A 22,698-nucleotide genomic window follows, 5' to 3' on the forward strand; every position below is an offset into this window, starting at 1 on the left:
GCATTCATATATTTGATAATAGGCTGTACATTTAGGCCGTAGCCTTGACAGCTTTGATCAGTGGCTTCACATATAGGCCATAGCATTGATATCTTTGATCATAGGCTCTACATTTAGGCCATAGCCTTGATATCTTTGATCAGTGGCTTCACATGTAGGCCATAGCATTCATATCTTTGATAATAGGCTTTACATTTAGGCCATAGCCTTGATAGCTTTGATCAGTGGCTTCACGTGTAGGCCATAGCATTGATATCTTTGATAATAGGCTCTACATTTAGGCCGTAGCCTTGACAGCTTTGATCAGTGGCTTCACATATAGGCCATATCATTGATATCTTTGATCATAGGCTCTACATTTAGGCCATAGCCTTGATATCTTTGATCAGTGGCTTCACATGTAGGCCATAGCATTCATATCTTTGATAATAGGCTTTACATTTAGGCCATAGCCTTGATAGCTTTGATCAGTGGCTTCACGTGTAGGCCATAGCATTGATATCTTTGATAATAGGCTCTACATTTAGGCCGTAGCCTTGATAGCTTTGATCATTGGCTTCACATGTAGGCCATAGCATTGATATCTTTGATCATAGGCTCTACATGGAGGCCATAGCCTTGATAGCTTTCCTGGTCAATGGCTTCACATATAGGCCATAGCGTTGATATCTTTGATAATAGGCTCTACATTTAGGCCATAGCCTTGATAGCTTTGATCAGTGGCTTTACATGGAGGCCATATCCTTGATAGCTGTCCTGGTCATATTGCCAAGTGAGTTTATTTTATGGCATTGTGCATCAATCTACAGTTTCTATTTTAAATTTCTTCTTTTAAAAAAAAAGTTTGTGTAAATTTGGCAAAGAGCATCCTGGTATGAAGGGCTCTCAGAATTTATACAAATGATGATAATCTGTCCACAGATATTGTCACCATTACTAAAAATAGAATACATATAAATGTCTTGTTTTCATAAACTGCTGTACAGAATTTGGGTCAAATTTGACAACAAGCATAATGGAATGAGAATGCTTAAATTTTAATCCGATGATCCTGACTCATCTTCAAACACCGCTACAATTACTGAAAATAGTAATTAATATTTTCAACAGTTTCTTAAAACACACTAGACCAAATTCAGCCAAACTTGTCACAGCACATTCTGGCATAAAGGCCTGTCAGAATTGTGCATATAATGCTGATTCATCGTTATGTATTGACATGACTAGGTATATAAAACAAATTTCAACAACTTCATTTCTAAAAACACTGAGTAGAGTTTGATGATATTTGACAATATCTTTACATTAATACCATTCAGATTAATACAAATGTTGCTGTACTATGCCCAAAATAAAACACCAGAATTAGAGACTTAAAACAACTTCTCCAAAACCACTGAATAGAACTTGATCAGCCTTCACAAAAGCAGACAAGCATGAAGACCTTTTGGGTTCATATAAATCCTGTTGATCCACCATCAGATTTGGCCACCAGTAGCAAATTTAGATAAATCTAATAAATACCTTCTTCTCCAAAACCATCTTCACATTGATGACTTTCAGATTTGTACATTTGATGCTGATCCACCGTCAGTTACGGCTGCTTAAAATCAAAACTGGAAAACCTTGAAACAGCTGTCTTCAAAAATCTGGATTCGATACAGAATAATGAATCAGTAGATCCCCACTTTCTTTGTCTATGTTTGTTTGCAGTAGAAGATACATAATTTTTACCTGAAATGACTGTACAATCAATACATCTCTACATTTACTGGTCAGTTTGTTCCAAAATGACATTACACATAACATTAAAGCAAGGGGCCCCGAGTGGCCGAGTGGTCTAAAGTGTTCTTCGTTACGGATCACTGCCATCTCACCTCTGTCTGCATGGGTTCGAGTCTAGGATTCGGCCAATGTGGGTATGTGAGAAAGCTTGCCAGTAGCTTCTCGTGGGTCGGTGGTTCTACCCGGGGTTTTCCCGGGTTCCTCCTCCACCATTAATACTGGCTGCCATGCATAGCCTATCATGTGCTGAAAAATGGCTTTAAACCCCACAACAACAACAACAACAACATTAAAACAAGCCTTAGTCAAGGGAGGCAATACAATAAGCAATTTTGGGCACTAACAAGTCATAAATTTTAATAGCATATTTTGGGAATTCTCTCAGAGTTAATTTTATCATAGAAATGAATTCTTAATCTATTCATAATGTTCCACAAAAAGAGCATACAAAATTAGTTCAGGAATAGCAACTGCAACATTCTGAAGATGGCATCCATAATGGATGTCCGAGAATCCTGACTTGGTGTAGCCATATGATTTGTATGTCCTGGCCAGTTACATGTCCACTTGAAATGTCCAACTTCCTGCCTAGTACAGACCTCTGCTGTTACCTCAGGCTGACTGTTTAGGTCATATGTCACAATTGTGACACCATGTCAGTGAACACAGCTTTTGGCAGATATACACTTTTATCATCTTTATATTTTTCTACTTTTATACAACATTTAGTAACGTAACTTGTATTTTCTGAAGCAACATGTAACTGTGACTTTCCCTAAAATCCACTGTGTGATATACCTAAAAGATAAAGTGGGCTTAACCAGATTGTTTCTTGTTTTTTTAGAAGTATGTATTATTGATTTAACCAAACTTGGCATGTAGGTATACTTGACATGGTCTGATGCAACTTCACTGGTCTTGTATCTGTGATATCAGTTCCATGGTCAAGGGTCATGACAACTAATTTTGTACAGTTATCTTGGGACACAAAAGAAAATAATTTTGTTGCCAAGTTTGGTATGTTGAGTTTCTTAAGAATATCGGAGATACTTTAGGATTCAGCAGATTACAAAGAATTTAAAGACAGAAGAGACAGACTTACCTGGATTTCTGTCAATTTCTTAATGGTCAGGGTTCTCTTTTTTCATTTTTTCATGCTTGACTACTACTGTTTATTCTACTTGTTGTTTTGATGCTGACATCTTTGGCCATTTTGAGGACTTCATGTTTATTGTTATAGCATGCATGAGATAAATTGCATCCAAATAAAATGGTACAAAATAGACATTCAGGTAAGAACACACAATCATCTACAACTGCTGTAGTCAAAGCAAATCCATTTTTCGCAATGGTTGAATAGGGCAATTACAAGTCCTGTCAGAAACATTATGTGTCAGAAATGTTGGATTTTATATTACAAAGATATTGGGTATAAGTTGCTGTAACAATATGAGACAAGGCAGGAGATTTCTTGCTTATGTTGTCCTAGTTGTAACTATATGTTTTGCCAGCTTATGTTATTTTGTATTTGTACTTTCTCAGAAGGATGACCTTGATGAGATGGAGGTAGAGTCTGGTGATTCAGATGAAGAGGAAGAGGAGGTGGAAGAGGAGCCAAAAAAAGAAGCCCCACCATCTGCTCCATTGACCAGACCATCAGACAACATTACTGTTCAGGTATTATATAAGTTTATTTTATACTGTCATCATAGATCATTATGAATGTTTCATTTGTTATGTCTTTAATCTGCTGAAAGACAAGATAAAACTATGGCATTGATGAAATCTGACCTGGTACTTGTGATTTGCATTGCTAGTCGCATCAGTACACAAATCTCACAACCCACATTTTCAAATGTTTAAGAGAAAAATATTAAAAGAATAACAAACGAAAGCCGTATACTGGTTGTAATAAAAATACAAACATGAAAGAACACAAATTCTCCATAATTATTCAGAGAACAACTTCTGGAGTTTTGTTGTGACTACCAATTTGACATGTACTATAAGCTTGATGATTCATACTGGCCAGATTGCTGTGCCAGCGACAAGCTTCTTGTCATTGTTCTCAAAATAAATATGTTGATAATTATGTTCTTTCTGGTGTTTACAAAAGGTATCTGACTTTCATTTAATATAATTGAATTTCAGTAGAACAACATTACATAGGAGTTTTTTGTTGATATCACGTGACTGTTGGACTAACAATGTCGTTGTTTGAGATTTATGCAGTCATGTGACTAGTAATGTGAATGGTCTGTACCAGGTCAGGTTTTATCTATTCCGTAGTTTTGTCTAGTCTGTAAGCAGATTAAAGACAAAACGATTATAATACTTGCCATATCTGAGAAAATAAATCATTTTCCCATCGATTTCATGCAGGTATGAGCCAATATAACATAAGTTTAAATTTGCTAGGCCCACTGGTAAGAGACTACCATATGCCTCTACCACATGGTGGTGGCAAATTCAAAGTTTTCGATATGCAATGACCCCACACCCCAACCTAAATGTCCAAATGTGAAACATGGGGTGGGAATATTCAGAGGAAACCCAGATTAGAAAATGGACTGCTATCCATTTTAAGCCAAATTTGTTGTCCAAATCGTTCAGTCTCAGAGCTAAAATGAGAAATTGTCACCCCTTGTATTATATATTGAAAAACGATATGAGCCCTTGCATCCATACAGGTTTGGGGACTGGTTTAACGAATTACAAGAGGACAAGTTGATTTGACAGAAAATTCAGTCCTTGTTTATACAACAGTATATAATTTGGAAGATCTTTTGTCAAAATTTAAATCATTCCATTGGAAAATGTTTTTTAAATTATGGATTTTTAGAGAATTGTCTTGAGGAGATTAGGTTGTTTGAAAAATCTTGTTTGTGATTTTATTGGCGCAGATAAATTCAGGGTTAAACTCTTTGTTACAAAACAAGGTTCTAATTATATGCATTTATCATTTTTTTTATATACTATATCAGGAAATGTGGACTTGTTATAAGATGCATATATATATATATATATATATATATATATATATATATATATATATATATATATATATATATATATATATATATATTGCTGTAGAATTCTAAAGAATTGAAGGTTTGAAAGGAAAATAATTTATGTGCATTATGTTGTTCCCACTTAGCATCATAATGCAGGTCAGCTAAATAAAGTTAGAATTTTTATTCTGTACAATGAAATGACTTTACATGCCAGTTTGTAGGAATATAATCAAACTTGTTTCATGTGATACATTTTGTGGTCATCTTTTCTTAGATGTTTTGGATAGTCTTGAAAGACAAACATCTTTAGATTTAGAAAATGCATGTTTCATAATCTAAAATGTTCATTGATTCCATTCAGTAATTGTCATATGTGAACCTTGAAAAAATTAATTTCATCCTGAAAAAAACCCTGGAAATGACCTGGAAATATATCTTTAGAAAAGCATGGGAATGAATGCTTAGAGTTCTCTTTCATTACATTCTGCCCATGCTTCCCCATGTCTTTTACATATCGAGTCTTGAATTTCTGGATTACCATCACCTATTTGAATCTTAAAAGACGGTACATACGGAAAGGACACATCATTGTAAGCTACTTTTCTTTATAATGAACAGATTGTATACACTTGTCATTCAGTATGAATTTGAGATCACTGTAGTTGATTAGCAATGAATTCTGTATATACTGACTTTAAATTTTTCTCCAGTTCAGTGGTTTATTTTCAGCATCACTCAACAAAATCAGTATAGTTCAGTAATAATTATGTCTGTCCATCCATCATATTTGACATTGCATCCTACACAGGAAGACATTGTTTTAAAAATTAAGAGTAAGTTGCATGGGGATAATCAGATTTGACCCATTCTGTGGTTTTAGATGACTTGGCTGTATGGTCAGGTGAGCTTTTGATACGTCCTGGTTCCTGGTGTCCCTTGTGTGTTGTTTGTTATGCCTCATCAGATAATCAACACTTGCATTCTACTCCTCTGGAATCCATATTTGTTTCATCTCATTTTTATCAACCTTGGAATATGAGTTTAGAAAATTCAGACTCTCAGATGAGTTCAATGATGAGCGAGATCCATGATTAATGTGGTGGTCTTTCAACTGGTTGGCGAACCATGTTACCGTTCTTGAGACCATATTTCAGATGTGATGTTGATGAAACTTGGAATGTGTCTGTATATCATTAAGATCTCAGATGAATTAATAATGAGTAAGATCCATGCATACTAATGAGATGATCTTGCACCTGATTGGATGAGCTTGTTACTCTTCTGGAAATCATATGTCTGATCTAATTTTGATAAATTTGAATTATTGAATTGTATTATAATAGTCTTAAATGGTTCCAGTATTGAATTAGATCTATGTATTTTAATGAGGTAATATTGCATCTGATCAGCTGACCTTGTTACTGTTCTTGAAGCCAGATTTCATGTCTGATTTGGATCAAACTTTGAATATATGCTTGTATCATTATTATCTCATATACTCAGATGAGTTGAATAATGAGTGAGATTCACATGTATGTTAATCTGTTGATTTTATATCTGACAGGCTTTGCTTGTTGCCACCCTCATAATGTAAAATATGGGCTTATATCATCAAGATCTTGGATCGGTTTGATAATGAATAAAATCCACCCATGTTAATGACATAATCTTGCATCTTTTTAACATAGTTTGTTAACACTCTGCAAGTCATATTTGTGATCTGATTTGTATCCAACTTTAAATATATGCTTATATCATCAAGGTCCTGGACTGTTTCAGTAATAATGCCTATTTATAAGGTGATCTTGCATGTGATTGGTTGAGTTTATTACCAGTCTGGAATTCATAATTCGGATCCATTTTTATTCAGATCAGAATGTGGGCTTATATCATTAAGTTCTTGAACAATTTTGAAATGTGTATCATCCACACGTGTTAATTGAGATGATTGTGCATCAGATTGGCTGACATTTTATTCCTCTTGAAGTCATACTTTTGATCATTTAGGTTTATTATTATAATTGTAGAATGATTTCAGGTATATGCAAGAGACTGTATGTTAATAAAGCCTTTATCTTGAGAAAGAAATCTTACCAGGATATAAAGAAATAGATAAAATCAATATGATATGAAGATTGGGAAATAGTTTCCATAGGATGAGCTCTTATAATACTAACAAGTGTGCTTTGGGAAATGGGCAACTGTGAAGTTATATAAGACAGGTGAGTGATATCAGTCCCCCTTGGGTCTTTTGTTTTCAATGTTGTCTGATGATGTTTTGACTTCTTTAGGATATGGAAGAAGGTTCCTCATCATCATCGGAGGATGAAGAAGAGGAGGAGGAGGAGAAAGAAGTTCAGCAATTGGTTAAACCTCCTGCACCCCCACCCCCACCTCCTCCTCCCAAGGAGATTCCACAGCCACCCCTCCCTCCACCAGACCACATGATCATCAAGAAAGACTACAATCCAAAAGGTCAGTCTATTGCCTGAACATTTGGTACTAAATGATATACTTGTCTTGCACATAAAATCACATGCAAATTCATAGATATCTACAGTATAGGAGAACAGAAAGAGTAGATTTCTGAATTTCTGAATGCAATTTTTTTACCATCAGATATAAAATCACTATAGCCATTGTAGCGGTGTTAAAGAATTTGTGTGTAAAAAAAAAATAATGGAAAACAGAACTTGCACAAAAATTCCCTCAAAATGGGTGGATGATCCAGGTCATTTTGGAGGGGCTTCTGGTTTGTTCATCCAACCTGCTCCCCTCTTCATGGAAGTCCTTGCAGATTGGGAAAAGGATGCCTTCCTTCAACAGGAGATAGGTTGCTCATCTCAAAACAGGCGGTTGAGATTGTGCAAAATGTAGGGCTGTCTCGAATAGTGATTTTAACTATTACGCCAAATGCGAATAGAGACTCATAACTGTTTGGCTGAATACAAATATGAATAGTGACTGAATCCTCCAAAATAAAATAATTTGTTCAGTAGGTCTAATGATATTTTAATTAATTATAAAGTAACTAACACCGAACATGTCAAGGTTAAAAAAACTAAGGCATTACTAAAATATCAAAGTGCTACAGTTAAACGTCATGCTCCTGGCTCTAACAGCTGGCACCCATCACTATCAAAGGCTCTATGATATCAGATACATTCCGGCATCATGGCAGATGCAACATTGGGCATGATAAAGACCTTCAGATCTTGTAACTGAATTTTATTTCAAGCGTTGAAAATCCCTCGCCTTGTTTCCAAAATGGAATTCTAGTCTCTCGTCCACACCTTGCTAAAGTTGTTATCATATGATAACCACATGCCCTTTCTGTCGACTTGAACTATCTTCATTTCAGATTGGATGTTTCGGTGGTCTTCTTGACACAACCAGGCTTTGTAGCCAAAATCAGGTTACTGTCGGTTGGTAACCAAAGAGTTTTCATTCACTCCCTGTCTTCCATAGACAGGTCGAGATCAGCAGCCATGCAAGATCCTGTTCATGTGCTCAAGTACTGCTTGAAATGCACAGAAACAGTCATAGCATGCACAAGTGCCTCTTCCTCCTAGTGAAAGCTGGGAAAGAGGATATCACTGTAACAGGATAGACCTGAATGGATGCTTGGATCAAATGACAACACAACACAGTGTGATGAAAGATGGAAGTTTATAATATGAATTAATAAAAATATATATACTACAAATACAGTGATTCTTTCACACTCTAAACATATGTCTGATTCATTTACTTTATCCAGACATTCACAAATAAGAAAACGCAACAAAAAATTATTCATATATTCAAATATATGATGGTAAGATTCACGTAATCTCACGTAATGGAAGTGAGATTCACATAATCTTGATGTAATTTCATGTAATGAAAATAAGATTCAGATATCTCATGTAATGTCATGTAGTGGAAGTGAGATTCAAATAATCTCATGGAATGTAAATAACATTCAAATAATCTCATTTAATCAATATGACCCAATTGTACTCAATTGAAACAACAATTAATTGAAACAAACATATGACTCAGTCATTTGTACAGACGTATGATTCATAAATATTTGTAAAAATTTGCAAATGTGTACACTGACAAACCACACAGTTCTCCCAAATTCTTGGGTTGGCCCGCACTTGTATCGGCTGCACACACTTCATTGATCCACAATACGCACAAGTTTACAAAATAACGTTTTGTCTTTGTGTGGCCTTGATGGTTACATCATCTTCCATATCCATATAGACACACAGACGGCCAGACAGACAGCCTGTTATACCCACACACACATATAGACAGCACACAGTTCTCCTGAATTGGGTTGGCCCACTTGTCTTGGCCACACACACCCTTCATGGATCCACCATGTGCACAGACATACGTATAAAGATATGTACAGACAGCTACAATAAAACCAAACTGGTCATAAAAACAGGTACGGAATTAAAATCTATAGATACATGCTACTAAATTAAACCCCTAATAGTAATTTGATACAATTCAAAAGTTCACGTTTCATATCTGCGTATTAGTAAAGGCATCATTTCACGATACAACTTTAAAAACTGAATATGCTTCACATATCAAATAAAATACAAATGTAACACTTACCCCTATGGCTGGAGAACAAAAAATGGAGAACGTTCACTCCTTGACAAGATCCAAAGACCATTGTGTCAGTTAGAAAACAAACTTGGCTTAAATCTACAGGAGAGTGAGTATTGGTAAGGGTGGAATACCCTTGCATACCATGGTTTTAGTGTCTCTCACCGCAGTTGCTGACCTAGAAAAACAATTATCCACCCTAGGTAACGTTGTACGCAGGTATGACGAAAATGATCAAATCATTCTACGGTGAAACCAAGTATTTCTTGCCTTATTCTGTGATAATCACCCCTCAAGCCCTTGCTTCGACTGCTTCAGTTACTTAAATGGTTATAGAGCATCCACCTCGGGTGTGGCAAGTTATGGGTTTGAACCCTGGCCAAGACATACCAAAGACTTGTACAAAAATTTCTAGCAGCTGCCTTGCTTGGCGCTCAGTATTAAGAGGTTAGTGTTAGGACTGGTCATCCTGGTGTCAGGATAATATGACTGGATGGGACATCGTGCTACATGTCTGTCTCGGTGCTAGATACTATAAACAGCCACACTGCAGACATTATAGCGATATGATTAAAAATTGTTAAAGCTATGTTAAAACTCCAAATCACACACACATTAGCCCTTGCTTCATGGCTGAAATAGGTTATACACTCAGCATACTCCAGGATCTAACAAAACCAGAACTATATCATGAAGATTACAGTTCATGAGATTTGAGACTCATGTTTGAATGGAATGTGTTGATCTGCATAAAGTAGAAGCTGTTGACAGGGATGTAGAGTAAACCTTCTCAGAGATTTAGTGTCACAGAGGCAAAACTTAGATCTGGTCAGGCTGGTGGCAGCAGCAAAGATGGCCATCAGACCCAGCTAAATAAATAAATGCAGCTTGTTAGCTTCTCTCAATTCCCCAGTGAATATAGGTATTAAAACTTCAGCATCATCTTCTTAACCGTAGATAAGAGTCACAGGTCAAGAGACCTAAGGCTGTGTTGCTTATGTTATTATGAGAGTGGGTTATCATTCACATGGGGAATCCAGTTATTCTTCTCCAGAAGGATACCCATGGTAGAGGTTGGATGCTCAGTATCCCCTCCTCCTATTGCTTAGTCTCCTAACGTAATGTAATTGGGGAACATATTCGAAGGAGAAAGCAAATTTTTAAGTAAATTATGTTTCTCCAATAATACTTACCAAATCACATTACTTAAAAAACCCTCCCAACCACCCTGCCAGGCGAGCATCCTCATTAGTGTCTTGTGCAGCTATAAACTAGCATCACCATTTGGTGCAAAGGAGAGGTAAGATGTAAGAGTTATTGTCCTTTGTCTATTTGATATTGGATAAGATGATTTTCATCTTTTTGTAGCACTGGATTTGCAAGGTAGCAGGATAATATTCCTAATGTAACATGATTGGGCAAGTATGCATGAAGAAACATAATATACTTAAAAATTTGTTTTCTCCATCATAATATGGTTTCCACACATATTTTTTAGAAAAAAAAACTAGAAATATTGCAGCCTCTTAGACTGCTTGTCTTCTGACATGAAGTTGGTTTGATTTCATCATTTGAATTGACTTTTATTGTATAATAATTGTCTAAGTGTTTGTTTCATATTTTGCAGTTTATTCATAAATAAAAAGTGTGTACCATCTGAAGTCCTTAAGATTATACGAATTGAATTTTTCTTATGTTTGTTTGTAGCACGCACAGTACCAGCAGAGGGTAACCCAGACCAGTACCTTATTTCACCCATAACAGGGGAGAAGATTCCAGCAGACAAAGTGCAGCAGCACATGAAGATTGGTAAGTTCACTGTATAAGCTGTACATACTACAGGGATTGATAAGCTCAGCATATAAACTGTTTGTTATGCTCAGTGTTTAAGCTGTATCTGCTGCAGGACATTCTCTATCTGACGATTGGTAATCTCTGCTTATAAGCTGTACAGTCTGCTGGGACTGTCTCAGCATGAAGATTGGTAAGTTCTGCGTATAAGCTGTACATACTACTGGGACTGTCTCAGCATGAAGATTGGTAAGCTCAGTGTATAACCTGTACATACTACTGGGACTGTCTCAGCATGAAGATTGGTAAGCTCAGCATATAAGCTGTACATACTACTGGGACTCTCTCAGATGAAGATTGGTAAGCTCAGTGTATAACCTGTACATGATACTTGGACTGTCTCAGCATGAAGATTGGTAAGCTCAGTGTATAACCTGTACATAATACTTGGACTGTCTCAGCATGAAGATTGGTAAGCTCAGTGTATAACCTGTACATACTACTGGGACTGTCTCAGCATGAAGATTGGTAAGTTCAGCATATAAGCTGTACATACTACTGGGACTCTCTCAGATGAAGATTGGTAAGCTCTGTATAACCTGTACATACTACTGGGACTATCTCAGCATGAAGATTGGTAAGCTCAGCGCATAAGCTGTACTTACTACAGGGACTCTCTCTTCTTGAAGATTGACCAGCTCAGTGTATAAGCTATATATATTGCAGGAACTGTCTCTACTTTCCTAATGAAAGTAACAAGTTAGGTATATGTTAAAGTATTAAAACTTGTGATTTACATAGAAAGAAAATCATGTAATGCTGAACACAATTTATCTGTCATGTTGTCAGCATATATGTGAATAAAAATAGACATTTTACACATTGTGAGTTTGTAAGCTGTCTGTGTAAAAGGAATTGAGTCTTTACTTCATTGTACCACTGAATCTCCTGTTCAGGAAGAAAGCACCAATAGTAATATTTTAGTGTACATGCAACATGGATTCGCAAAGATAATATAATCGATCCAATTCTAGTATGTGACTGCCCAATTATGTTTCTAAACCCAAGACAGTTGAAAGCAAAATATCGACAAAAGATCTTAATGATTATGCTTGTCTCACTAATTTGTACCATTATATCTGAATTTTTCATAGTTCTGGGACCTTTGTGAACTTGTGCAAGGTAACCTTTTGTCCATCTGATTGGAACAAATACAAGAATAGGTTTCTTTTGTCAGCTTGTTAATAGTTAAATAGATCAACTTGTGCGCTATAAGTCATGAAATAAATACTTGTCAGAAGTTGGTTTCACAGGCTTCTCTGATACAACAAAAAAAAAAAGAGTGCTGCCATAAGGGCAGATAAATCATGTTTCCATATTCAAATATACTGCTGGGACTGTCTCAGCATGAAGATTGGTGAGATCAAAGTAAAAGGTATATATATATATATATACTGCAGGGACTCTCTTTACATAAAGATTGGTAAGCTCAGCATATAAACTGTATATACTACAAGGACTTAGTAATCTCAGCATATAAGCTTTATAAACTGCAACGATGGTCTCTGATTGAAGGCTGGTAAGCTGTATTAACTGCAGGAACTATCTCTACTTGAAAATTGGCAAGCTTAGCATATAAGCTGTATATACTGCAGAGACTTGGTAATCTCAGTGTATAAGCTGTATATACTGCAGAGACTTGGCAAGCTTAGCATATAAGCTGTATATACTGCAGAGACTTGGTAATCTCAGTGTATAAGCTGTATATACTGCAGAGACTTGGTAATCTCAGTGTATAAGCTGTATATACTGCAGAGACTTGGTAATCTCAGTGTATAAGCTGTATATACTGCAGAGACTTGGTAATCTCAGTGTATAAGCTGTACATACTGCAGAGACTTGGTAATCTCAGTGTATAAGCTGTATATACTGCAGAGACTTGGTAATCTCAGTGTATAAGCTGTATATACTGCAGAGACTTGGTAATCTCAGTGTATAAGCTGTATATACTGCAGAGACTTGGTAATCTCAGTGTATAAGCTGTATATACTGCAGAGACTTGGTAATCTCAGTGTATAAGCTGTATATACTACAGTGATGGTCTCTAATTGAAGAGTGGTTATTTCACTGTACAAGCTGTACTTGCTGTTGGAACTGTTTCTTCTTGAAGATTGGTACACTCAGTATATAACTGTTTATTCTTGAAGAATGATAAGGTCGTTGTATACGCTATATACAATGGAGAACCAAAAAACATCTAATGATGTATATTTGTCCTAAATGAAAATGTTGCCACGCTGACATCCAGTATGTGTACCACAGCAGCTTATTTGAAAATCTCATTATTACTGAAAAGAACATTGGCAGTGGTTCCAACACAAGATAGGTAAAAGGAAGATTTATTACTTTCTTTGATAAACATATTTCAGCAACAGCATTCAGCATTATATGATGGATAGGTTTGTATGCTGGTTGATTTAGCTAATATTGATAGGCTATTGTTTGCCTTGGATTGAATAAATATTGTATGTATTATACTAATAACTTGTACAATGAAGAATTTTAGCTATATTGTGTATATATAAAAGATATTTGTTTAACAATACAAATTGATCAGTGTTTTTTAGGAGCTGACATCTTTAGAAAATAACCAGCTATCAACAAAACCATCAATAGACCTGTTTGAACATTTGCAAATAGACGCTGTTATATCTATTAGTTTAAAGTGTTATGTATATTTGATTTAATTATATCTGATTTAGTTTATATTTATTTCAGTTTAATTGTCAGTTTTAAACTTTTTGTTTTTCATTACATGATCCTGTAATGTAAATTTATTCACTAGAGATGATACTTTTTTAGAAAATAGTTTTATCTTGACTGTTTGTTTATAAACACCAGGTGTTGATCTAGATCCTGGCCTTGTTTCAGAATTTGTAGCAACCTTTGTAAACAAGTTCTATTTTATTTTAAAATGATTCGTTGTTTCCAAGGTCATGATTGGACTTTGTCTTTAAAATAAACAATTTTTTAAATTTTTTTTTATTTCTTAGAGTAAAAATGATTGGTTTTTGTCAGGGTCACACTGGGTAAACGTGATCTGTAACAAGTATTTGCTTCTATAAACTTCCAGAAGATGATCATGTGACCCTTGTTTATGTTTTAGAAAGCCCATATAACCCATGTTTTGGAGAATTAATCTCAGTAGAAGCTTGGCTGTTAAACTGTTGTATGTTGTGCTACTTGGAGTTATTTCAAATTACTTGGTTTGGAATTATTTCAAATTACTTGGATTCAGAAGGATTAATTCCATTATTTTTCTGGAAAATACGTGTGCTCATGTAATATTGTGTAACAAGGACAGTTTTGTTATAAAATTTATTCAGCTATCAGAAACTGGAGTGATAATTCTTATTTCTACAAGGAACTGTAGACTTTAACACTACAGATTGTAGCATACATCATCATCCTCCATCTTGGATTCTTCATCGAGATTCAAACGTGAAATCAGTAGAACATTTTGTTATTAGGACTACTAAAATTTTATTCTCAGATTATATTTGGATCATTTTTGGATTTGATTCTATAAAACTAAGTTCATGTTTTTTGTTTTTTTTCTTCATTTTTACAGAATTTTTCCAGGGAAATAAATTAATGTATTTTTAAAAGCTTGTTGTTTTCACTCTATCTTGTGTTACTGTTTATTCCAGCCTAAACAAGTTACATAAGAAAAGAAGGACAGAGTGCTTAGACAAAATTTTTTTGTCAGGCATACAATACATCTCACCAGATTAACAAATCAACAGGAAAAATTGGTGTCAAGGTTGTAAAATTTGGGAGCCTTGCCATGATTGTGTTGTGTTATATTCAAATATGCTTTATAACAAAGTGTGTTGTAATGGAGTTTCCCTGTGCTTGTATATATTGTCATAAATTCATTCTCCTTTGTCTTAAATATTGAGTATTTAGAGTTTATTTTATTGCATCACTTAAGAAATAAAAAGTACATATGGTCTATTTTCTTTTTTGGGACTTCTTTACTCTGCTTAATTTTTCTTGCTAATTCATGTTCTTTTCCTTCTTTCATATCTTAAGTTAGGCAATCCTGCATATAAAGGTCTAAATTTGACCACTATACAAACACAGTTTTGGCTGTAGTTGAAGATTTCTCAATAAGTGAATTTTGAAGCCACTGATTGCAAGGGTCGTGAATATAGCAAAACATTGTAGCATCAGTAACTATGTACATGTTCTAGGAATTAGGGTAATGAAGAAATACAAGACTACGAGGTAAAATCACTACTAAATGTTAACTATCTTGTTATATACTAAGAACAAGTATGAAGTAACCTTAACAACTTTAAAAAACTGAGATGCATGATCACAAAAATGTTATTCATTTATTGTTTTTCAGGATTGCTGGATCCCAAATGGATTGAGGAAAGGAATCGTGCTATCATGGAAAAGCGTGAGCAAGAGGAGGTTTATGCTCCAGGCTCAGCCATTGAGAGCAGTCTGAAACAACTGGCAGAAAGGAGAACAGATATATTTGGTATTGGGACAGAAGAAACCCAGATTGGTAAAAAGGTAGGTGTTGTAATTGGCATGATTGGCAAAAAGATAGGTGTTGTAATTGGCGTGTCTTGCAATTGGAGGGATTATAAAGTACTCAGAATTAATATTATTACAGTCATGTTTATTACCATGCATACACTAGTGTGTGCAATTATTGTGGATGCACTTAACAAAACTAAAGTTTTTTTTAAATATTTAGAAGATGATTGGGGTTTTGTTAGTATATATATATATATGTGTGTGTGTGTGTGTGTATAGAGAGAGAGAGAGATACAAAATAAACAATGTGTACAAGTCAGACAAATTTGATCTATCCGAGGGGTCTCAAACTCAAACCATCCTGATGGCCCAAGGGGTGCAAAACCTTTGTTATCTCTCATGAGGCCAATCATTTTGCAGGCCACAGGATGCAGCTTGGCATGGCCTCGTGTTTGAGGCTCCTGATTTATTCCATGGGCATGGACGTCTGTCGAATTTGAATTCTTTGGTCTGGCAGGGGGTGGGACTTTGCTGAAAATGACAGTACATAATGGGGTGAGGAGGGCCCTCTCTTCCTCATCATCTTCATTGGATGACCCCCCTGCATTCCTATGGAGGGTCATGATCTCATCCCATGTTGGAGATGACTACTACCCATCTAGGGCATAAGTGTTCCATGACCTTCATGGTTTGGAGATCACCTAAAGGACAAGGATCCCTAATGCTCCTTACAGTGCCATCATTGCCAGTGAGGGATCTCTCCACGACCATGACTATTCCCAAGGGCAGAAGAACACCTGGTGAGTAATGCCTCAAACTTGGGGATGAGCAGCACCTTCTCAAGTTAATGTCCTGGTGAATGAGATTGGCAAATTGTGCCTTCCTGAGAGCATCAATCACATTCAGATAAATAAGACTTGGGCTTGTCCACCAATGTATCTTATTTGGGATGAGGTGTTAAGCTCTTTCATGTTGCATACCAGTCTGGAGGCTTTTTTGATGGATTGACTTGAAGGAAATAATTCTCCACCATCCAGCAGGGGTTATGCAGTCCTCATTGAATGGTCTCTTCACCAGTCAGTAACTTGTGGTTCTTGTGACATTGGATAATGTAATTAAATCAGAAATGAACCATTTATTCAGATTGATAAATTAATATAGGCATCTGAACAATACAGATTACAACTGCTCTGGAACCTTCCTCACTCACTGTCTCCAAAACAAAACAAGGAGAGGAGAGGGCATTGGTGACTGCAGTTTCCCATTTAATCTGGAATAGCTTACAGTACATAATACCATTAATGCTTATGAAACTGGAAGTTATTTGTGAAACAGACGAAGCCAAGGCTTCATTTTAATCTCCACATTTACTTATATATGAATGAAAAATATATGAATGAAAAATACAAAATTAGCAAATTCAACTTGTACTCCACATCAGCTTATAGGCCCAAAAATATGGCACACACATGCATGTGTGCATACAGGTTACCACACAAAAAAACAAGTAATTTTATAAAATCTGCTTTTAGTTGCACTTCATTTCCATTTAAAATGCATTTGGAATTCATTCTGTTTATATTCCATTCATGTTTGCATTTCATCTATCATTTTATTGTTTTTGTGATATTCAGAAGTGCATTCAGATTGTGCATTTATCAGATTCATCATTTCCTTTCAACTTCATTTTCATGAAATTGAAATCCATTTACCAGAGTTAGGTTTTCTGTTTTCAACAGTGTAGAGGAGAGGGAGTTATTGCTTTTGGATTTTATTACAACCATGCTTTAATAAAAAAAGAAAATGTATGAAGTGCAAAAGGCAGCATTGACTTTACTACTGCAGTAAGTGCTGAGATTTCATCAACAAATTTATTTTATTTCGTTTAAATAAAGATTTACAATCATACTTATCTATGGTGATATCATCACATCTGAGGCATCATTGTTTTTGTCTTCTGTACTTCACTCAGTTATGATTCTGGGTTTTGTCCTTGAGACTGGTGGTTTCTTTTGTTGAGATGGGAACTGATCTGATAAATAACTACTTGGAGATGGTTCATAACAAACAAACACACACACAAAACAGTGTCAAAATCTTTAATACTTTTTGTTGGGAACAAACAATTTTTTTTCTTTTTCATAAGTTTTATTCTTGAATATTTTAATACACCAACTATAAGTGCTGACAGCATCAGTTTTATTGTCTGATGCAGTGTATATTTGGATAATCTGGCAGTAGTACAGATATGAATTAAGTATATAATATCAGAAAATATTGCAATACAGATAAGTGTAAATGAATTGTTATGCCTCAGATATATATATATATTACACAAAAGATGAAATTGTGTAAATATTCACTCATCGTACTGGTCATACCTACACATCCCAGTAAAGTGACATTGATTTCATCTTGCAGACCCTTGCCTGTTTAAGTTTTTCTGTTGTTTTAATTCCTATATTCCTTGGTGGATTCAGTTCCTACTTGTACATTTAAGCTCAGGCAGCTTTTTTGGAAACTTCCCCTCTTAACCACTTTGACACTCGGATCAACATTATAGTCATAGAAGATTTTTATTTGAGTTTTGGTAAAAGTACAAGTCATACAGGTCATGTAGGTGTTCTGTTCTCTTTCAGTAATGTGTCATTTTTCAGCATTTGATACAGTTAAATGAGAGTTATTCACTTTATTTGGATCATCATATATCCATATACCATTGGAAGGTCATTATATACATGCGGTGAGAAACGTATACAGCAACAATCAATGTGAAAATACATTGACTTTTTTGAATGAGGTCAGCCTAAAGGTGTGATCCAGTACAAACTGGACTGAATGTCACTTGGATGTTAATATCAGAAAGAAAACTACATGTGTTAAAAAAAATTGTACTCTCCAGTTATTTGTTATGATAGACCAGACATCCTCATTTCTTGACCCAGATCAGTACCTGACCACCATTGTCCAAGTCCATAGTGATCAGAAATTTTTGTCTGGATATTTTCTGATGATATCTAAGGTACAGAACATTTAACAGTCCGGACTGAATAGACTTTATTTGAACTATATTAGTATTAAATTTTAGAACAATGAATATTTAACTAGGTAAATGTGCATACATGACTATGTTGACGTACACTTTAGAGTTTATCATTCAGTTATGTTTGTCAGACCCCTTGATGAATTGTTGGTATATAGAGGTCTTATTTTGAAGCAATGTACCTGCTGACCCATTTGACCTTTGGATAAAGTTACAAGGCTTTGCATGCTGACTGAACATTAGGCCATGACCTTATTATGCAGTTAGATAATTTTGTTCCTAATTCTGTTGTCTCAGTCTCATATTTGATGTTTTGTGAATTGCCTAGATTGGAGAGGAGGATGAAAGGAAGAAAGAAAAGGTGGTTTGGGATGGGCACACAGCCTCCATGGAGAAAGTTACTCAGAAGGCTAGAGAGAACATCTCCATTGAGGAGCAGATTGCTGTCATTCACAAGGCTAAGGGACTTTTGTAAGTACATCCATCCATAATCAGGGACCACAATATTTAGGTAGTGTCAGAGTTTTAAGTCACCCTTGCTTATAAAAATTGTAAAATGAAAGCTTGAAATATTGGTTGTTTTGTCATCAAATATAATGGTGAAATTTGTAATATAAAAAATAGGCAGCTATTAATAAGAATTTGTGTATTTTGTTTTCTCAATAATACCATATTTGATGAAACATCAATCAGTAAAATGTTGGTCAATGACTAATTGCAGCAACACTGTTAAGAGATTAATTCCAACTCAGCAAAGTATTTTCAAGTTTTAACTTCATCTTTTAATTGTGCTTCATTGTAATCATCATAGTCGTAATATGCCCCCTTCTATTTAGAGATAAAAAGAGTTAATAGACTGTTAATGCAGTGCCATTAGCACTTAATTGAGAACCTAATCAAGTGCCTAATCCAAAGTTCCAATGTCCTTCAGCACAAAGACCTCGTGGGTCGGTGGTTCTTTCCGGGGTTTTCCGGGTTCTTCCTCCACCATTAATACTGGCCGCCATGTATAGCCCTATCGTGCTGAAAAATGGCGTTAAACCCCACAACAACAACAACAACAACAGCACAAAGACATGAACATAACATATTGTCTATATCTTATTACAATATTTGCCAGCATCATAGTAATGTCCATGTGTAGGTTAGCCTTATTTCTTATTAAAACTAAACAAATCCTGAGTTTATGTTCTTGGCTGATCTATTGTTCTTCAGATTTTAAAGCAATCCATGTGAAAATTGCTTGCAGTTTCATTTTTATTTTAACTAGTCATAGACCTGAAAAGAGTTTGATAGGGCCTGTTGTCCATTGCCTGTTGTCATATGTCTGTCAGTCCATTAGTACAAGTTTGTTATCCATGCTAATCTTAATTGCCTGTTGTCCATTGCATACTGTCATATGTCTGTCAGTCCATTAGTACAAGTTTGTTATCCATGCTAATCTTAAACTAATTGGAGCATTATCATGAAACTTTCTGCTTTCATTTCAAAGTCTGATTGAATGGTTCTAAATGAAAATTGTGCCACTCATACATCCAATATGTGTCGAAAAAACCATATTTAAAATTTTGTTCTCCTGAATTTATAATCATGTCAGTATTATGCTTTTTTCACAAAAGACTTGTAATGTGTGGTTGATTCGAAATGAAATTGGTATCAATCTGACACCCAGTATGGCCACCAATGCAGCCATCTTGAAAATCTTCCTGAAGATCAGAGGTGAAGGTTACTATGAAATAAGCATTCTGGTTTGTACACACTAACTTTAGTTTTTCATCACAGACCAGGACCAAGCTTTGTGGAGTAATTCTACTAATGGTAAGGAAGAAGCCTATCAGTTCTGAGGGAAAGCGGTAAAGGTCACTGTGACTGAAAGAAGAATAAAACTTTGAAAATATAATGATCATTTAGGGATGTGCACATCAACAAATCATTATGCTCCAGTTTTGTTCGAGTTATTGGCCTTTGGTTCATGCATCCTGATGTAGTGTATCGCAGAATCTTGCAGACTGATCTAAGTCTCACCGTTTTCATTGGATCACCATGAAACTTTGCATCATCTGAAGATGTGCATTTTGAAAAATCTGTTTGCTTATAATTTTGTTTTTAGAGTAATTGCCCTCTATGTCCTGCTACTGAATGCACAACAGAATCTTCTGAATGCAACTTGCACTGACTTGGCACATATTCTAATCATCATGTCTAGATGGATAAAAATCATTGTGTTTCTGAGATTTTTTGTAAGAGTTATTGCCCTTTTTTACTCACAGCTGGATACATTGTATGTCAGAATTTTGTGAATGCAACTGCTCTTTCAGTTTGTAGTGTATTCCTTGGAAACTTGATATGTATTATTTTCATCATTAGAAGATACATATGTTGACCATTCATTTTACCTCCATTGCTTTCAGAAGAGTTTTGCATGTTTTTTACTATGAATTCATTTCCATCTTGTCGTAGGGGTGAGATGCGTCAGAGGTGATGGTGTAGTTATGTTAGCAAAGTGCTCACCATTCCTCTTGTTCTGATCATGCTAGAATCATCAGACTACATGATTGTATGTGTCTCTGATTGGTACTACACACACAAAACAAAACAAAGTCACAGACCTACATTTAATATTTTACTGGCTTTGGTTAAGTCGTTGTGTTTAGCTGATGACAAAATATATGTAGGTTGTTCAAGTTTGCTGGGCCTGCTAGTAAGCGGCTAACCCATGCCAACACCAAATGGTGTTGGTGAATTCCAACGTTTCGATAGGGAATGGACTCTGACCCTACACTCCAACATAAATGTCCAAATATCAAAAATAGGGTCGCAAGGGTCAGATGAAAATTTGGACTACCATTTTTCATGCTTCACCAACTTATGTACAGTCTCCAGCACTGTTCATACCAGAATCATTAGACTAGATGACTGTATGCATCTGTGTTAGTACCACAGCCTTAAAAGCAATGGAATTTCAGGGTAACTGTGATCTACATTTTGACATTTTCCTTGCTTATGTTAAGCTTTTGTGTTCACCACATAGGTTTATTGTGTTCTGTGCAAATATTCTATACCTGAATTGTTATTAAAAAATCGATAATATAAATCTCAAGTAATAAAACCTATGTGAAAGTTTACTGTGACCAGTATTTTACATTTTAGTGGCTTAAGTTTTTCATTTAGGTCACAGTCATCTAGTGCTTTCTTTTTTTATGTACATGTGTCCTGTCTAGAATTTTGAAACTAGCCGAGGGTTTGCAGCTTAATGAATAATACCCGTTTCAGTAGTAGGTTGTTATGATCAGTATTTTATGCTTCACTGACTTAGCTTATACTTTCTCCGATGCTCTTCAAGCTAGAGTCATTGAAATTGATGACAATATTGATTTTTATTGATACGACAAACTTGTAATAAAAGATCTTTGCAACCTATATTTTGTCTTTTACTGGCTTTTTGGTCAAATGTATGCATTTAGCTCTTGACTATAAGAGTGTTGGACATGCTATGTGGATATTGTCCTTCCTAGAATCATGACCATTGGAGAGAAGATGCATGTTGATAAGTTGTACATATTATTGGGTCACTGTGACCTGTATTTCATAATTCAGTGACTTTGAAATTTAATGTTTACAGTTCATTCATTGGGTTCTGTTCATGTTCTGTCATGAAACTTGATAATCTGATGCATCCCTGTTAGTACTATGCAATTACAGTCAGAGGCCACTATGGCTTACCATTTATGCTTTACTAACATAGGTATTTTTGTTTTGCATATGACCACACTCTTCCATACTATATACACCCTAGCCTATACAGAAAGCCCATTCTTTCCATTGCAGTTGGAAGAAGGAATAAATTTTTATTCATTTTTAGACTTTCCTTATTATTATATTATATATTGTCAAAGG

General features: G+C 35.3%; 1 protein-coding gene across 2 annotated transcripts in view; it reads left to right on the plus strand.

Moving 5' to 3' along the window:
• The window catches only part of LOC149798865 (splicing factor 3A subunit 1-like), an 83,874-nt gene that overhangs the window by 38,030 nt on the left and 23,146 nt on the right, over positions 1 to 22,698 (plus strand). For both annotated transcript variants that reach the window (XM_089957777.1, XM_089957778.1), the window contains exons 10-14: positions 3,328 to 3,462; positions 7,091 to 7,274; positions 11,121 to 11,222; positions 15,619 to 15,791; positions 19,130 to 19,272. In XM_089957777.1, coding sequence (XP_089813903.1) covers positions 3,328 to 3,462; positions 7,091 to 7,274; positions 11,121 to 11,222; positions 15,619 to 15,791; positions 19,130 to 19,272 — 737 coding nt within the window. The remainder of the gene's footprint in view (positions 1 to 3,327; positions 3,463 to 7,090; positions 7,275 to 11,120; positions 11,223 to 15,618; positions 15,792 to 19,129; positions 19,273 to 22,698) is intronic.

The sequence above is a fragment of the Sinohyriopsis cumingii genome, chromosome 5 (genome assembly GCF_028554795.1).
Source record: "Sinohyriopsis cumingii isolate HCF-2022 chromosome 5, ASM2855479v2, whole genome shotgun sequence".
NCBI classification, from domain to species: Eukaryota; Metazoa; Mollusca; class Bivalvia; order Unionida; family Unionidae; genus Sinohyriopsis; species Sinohyriopsis cumingii.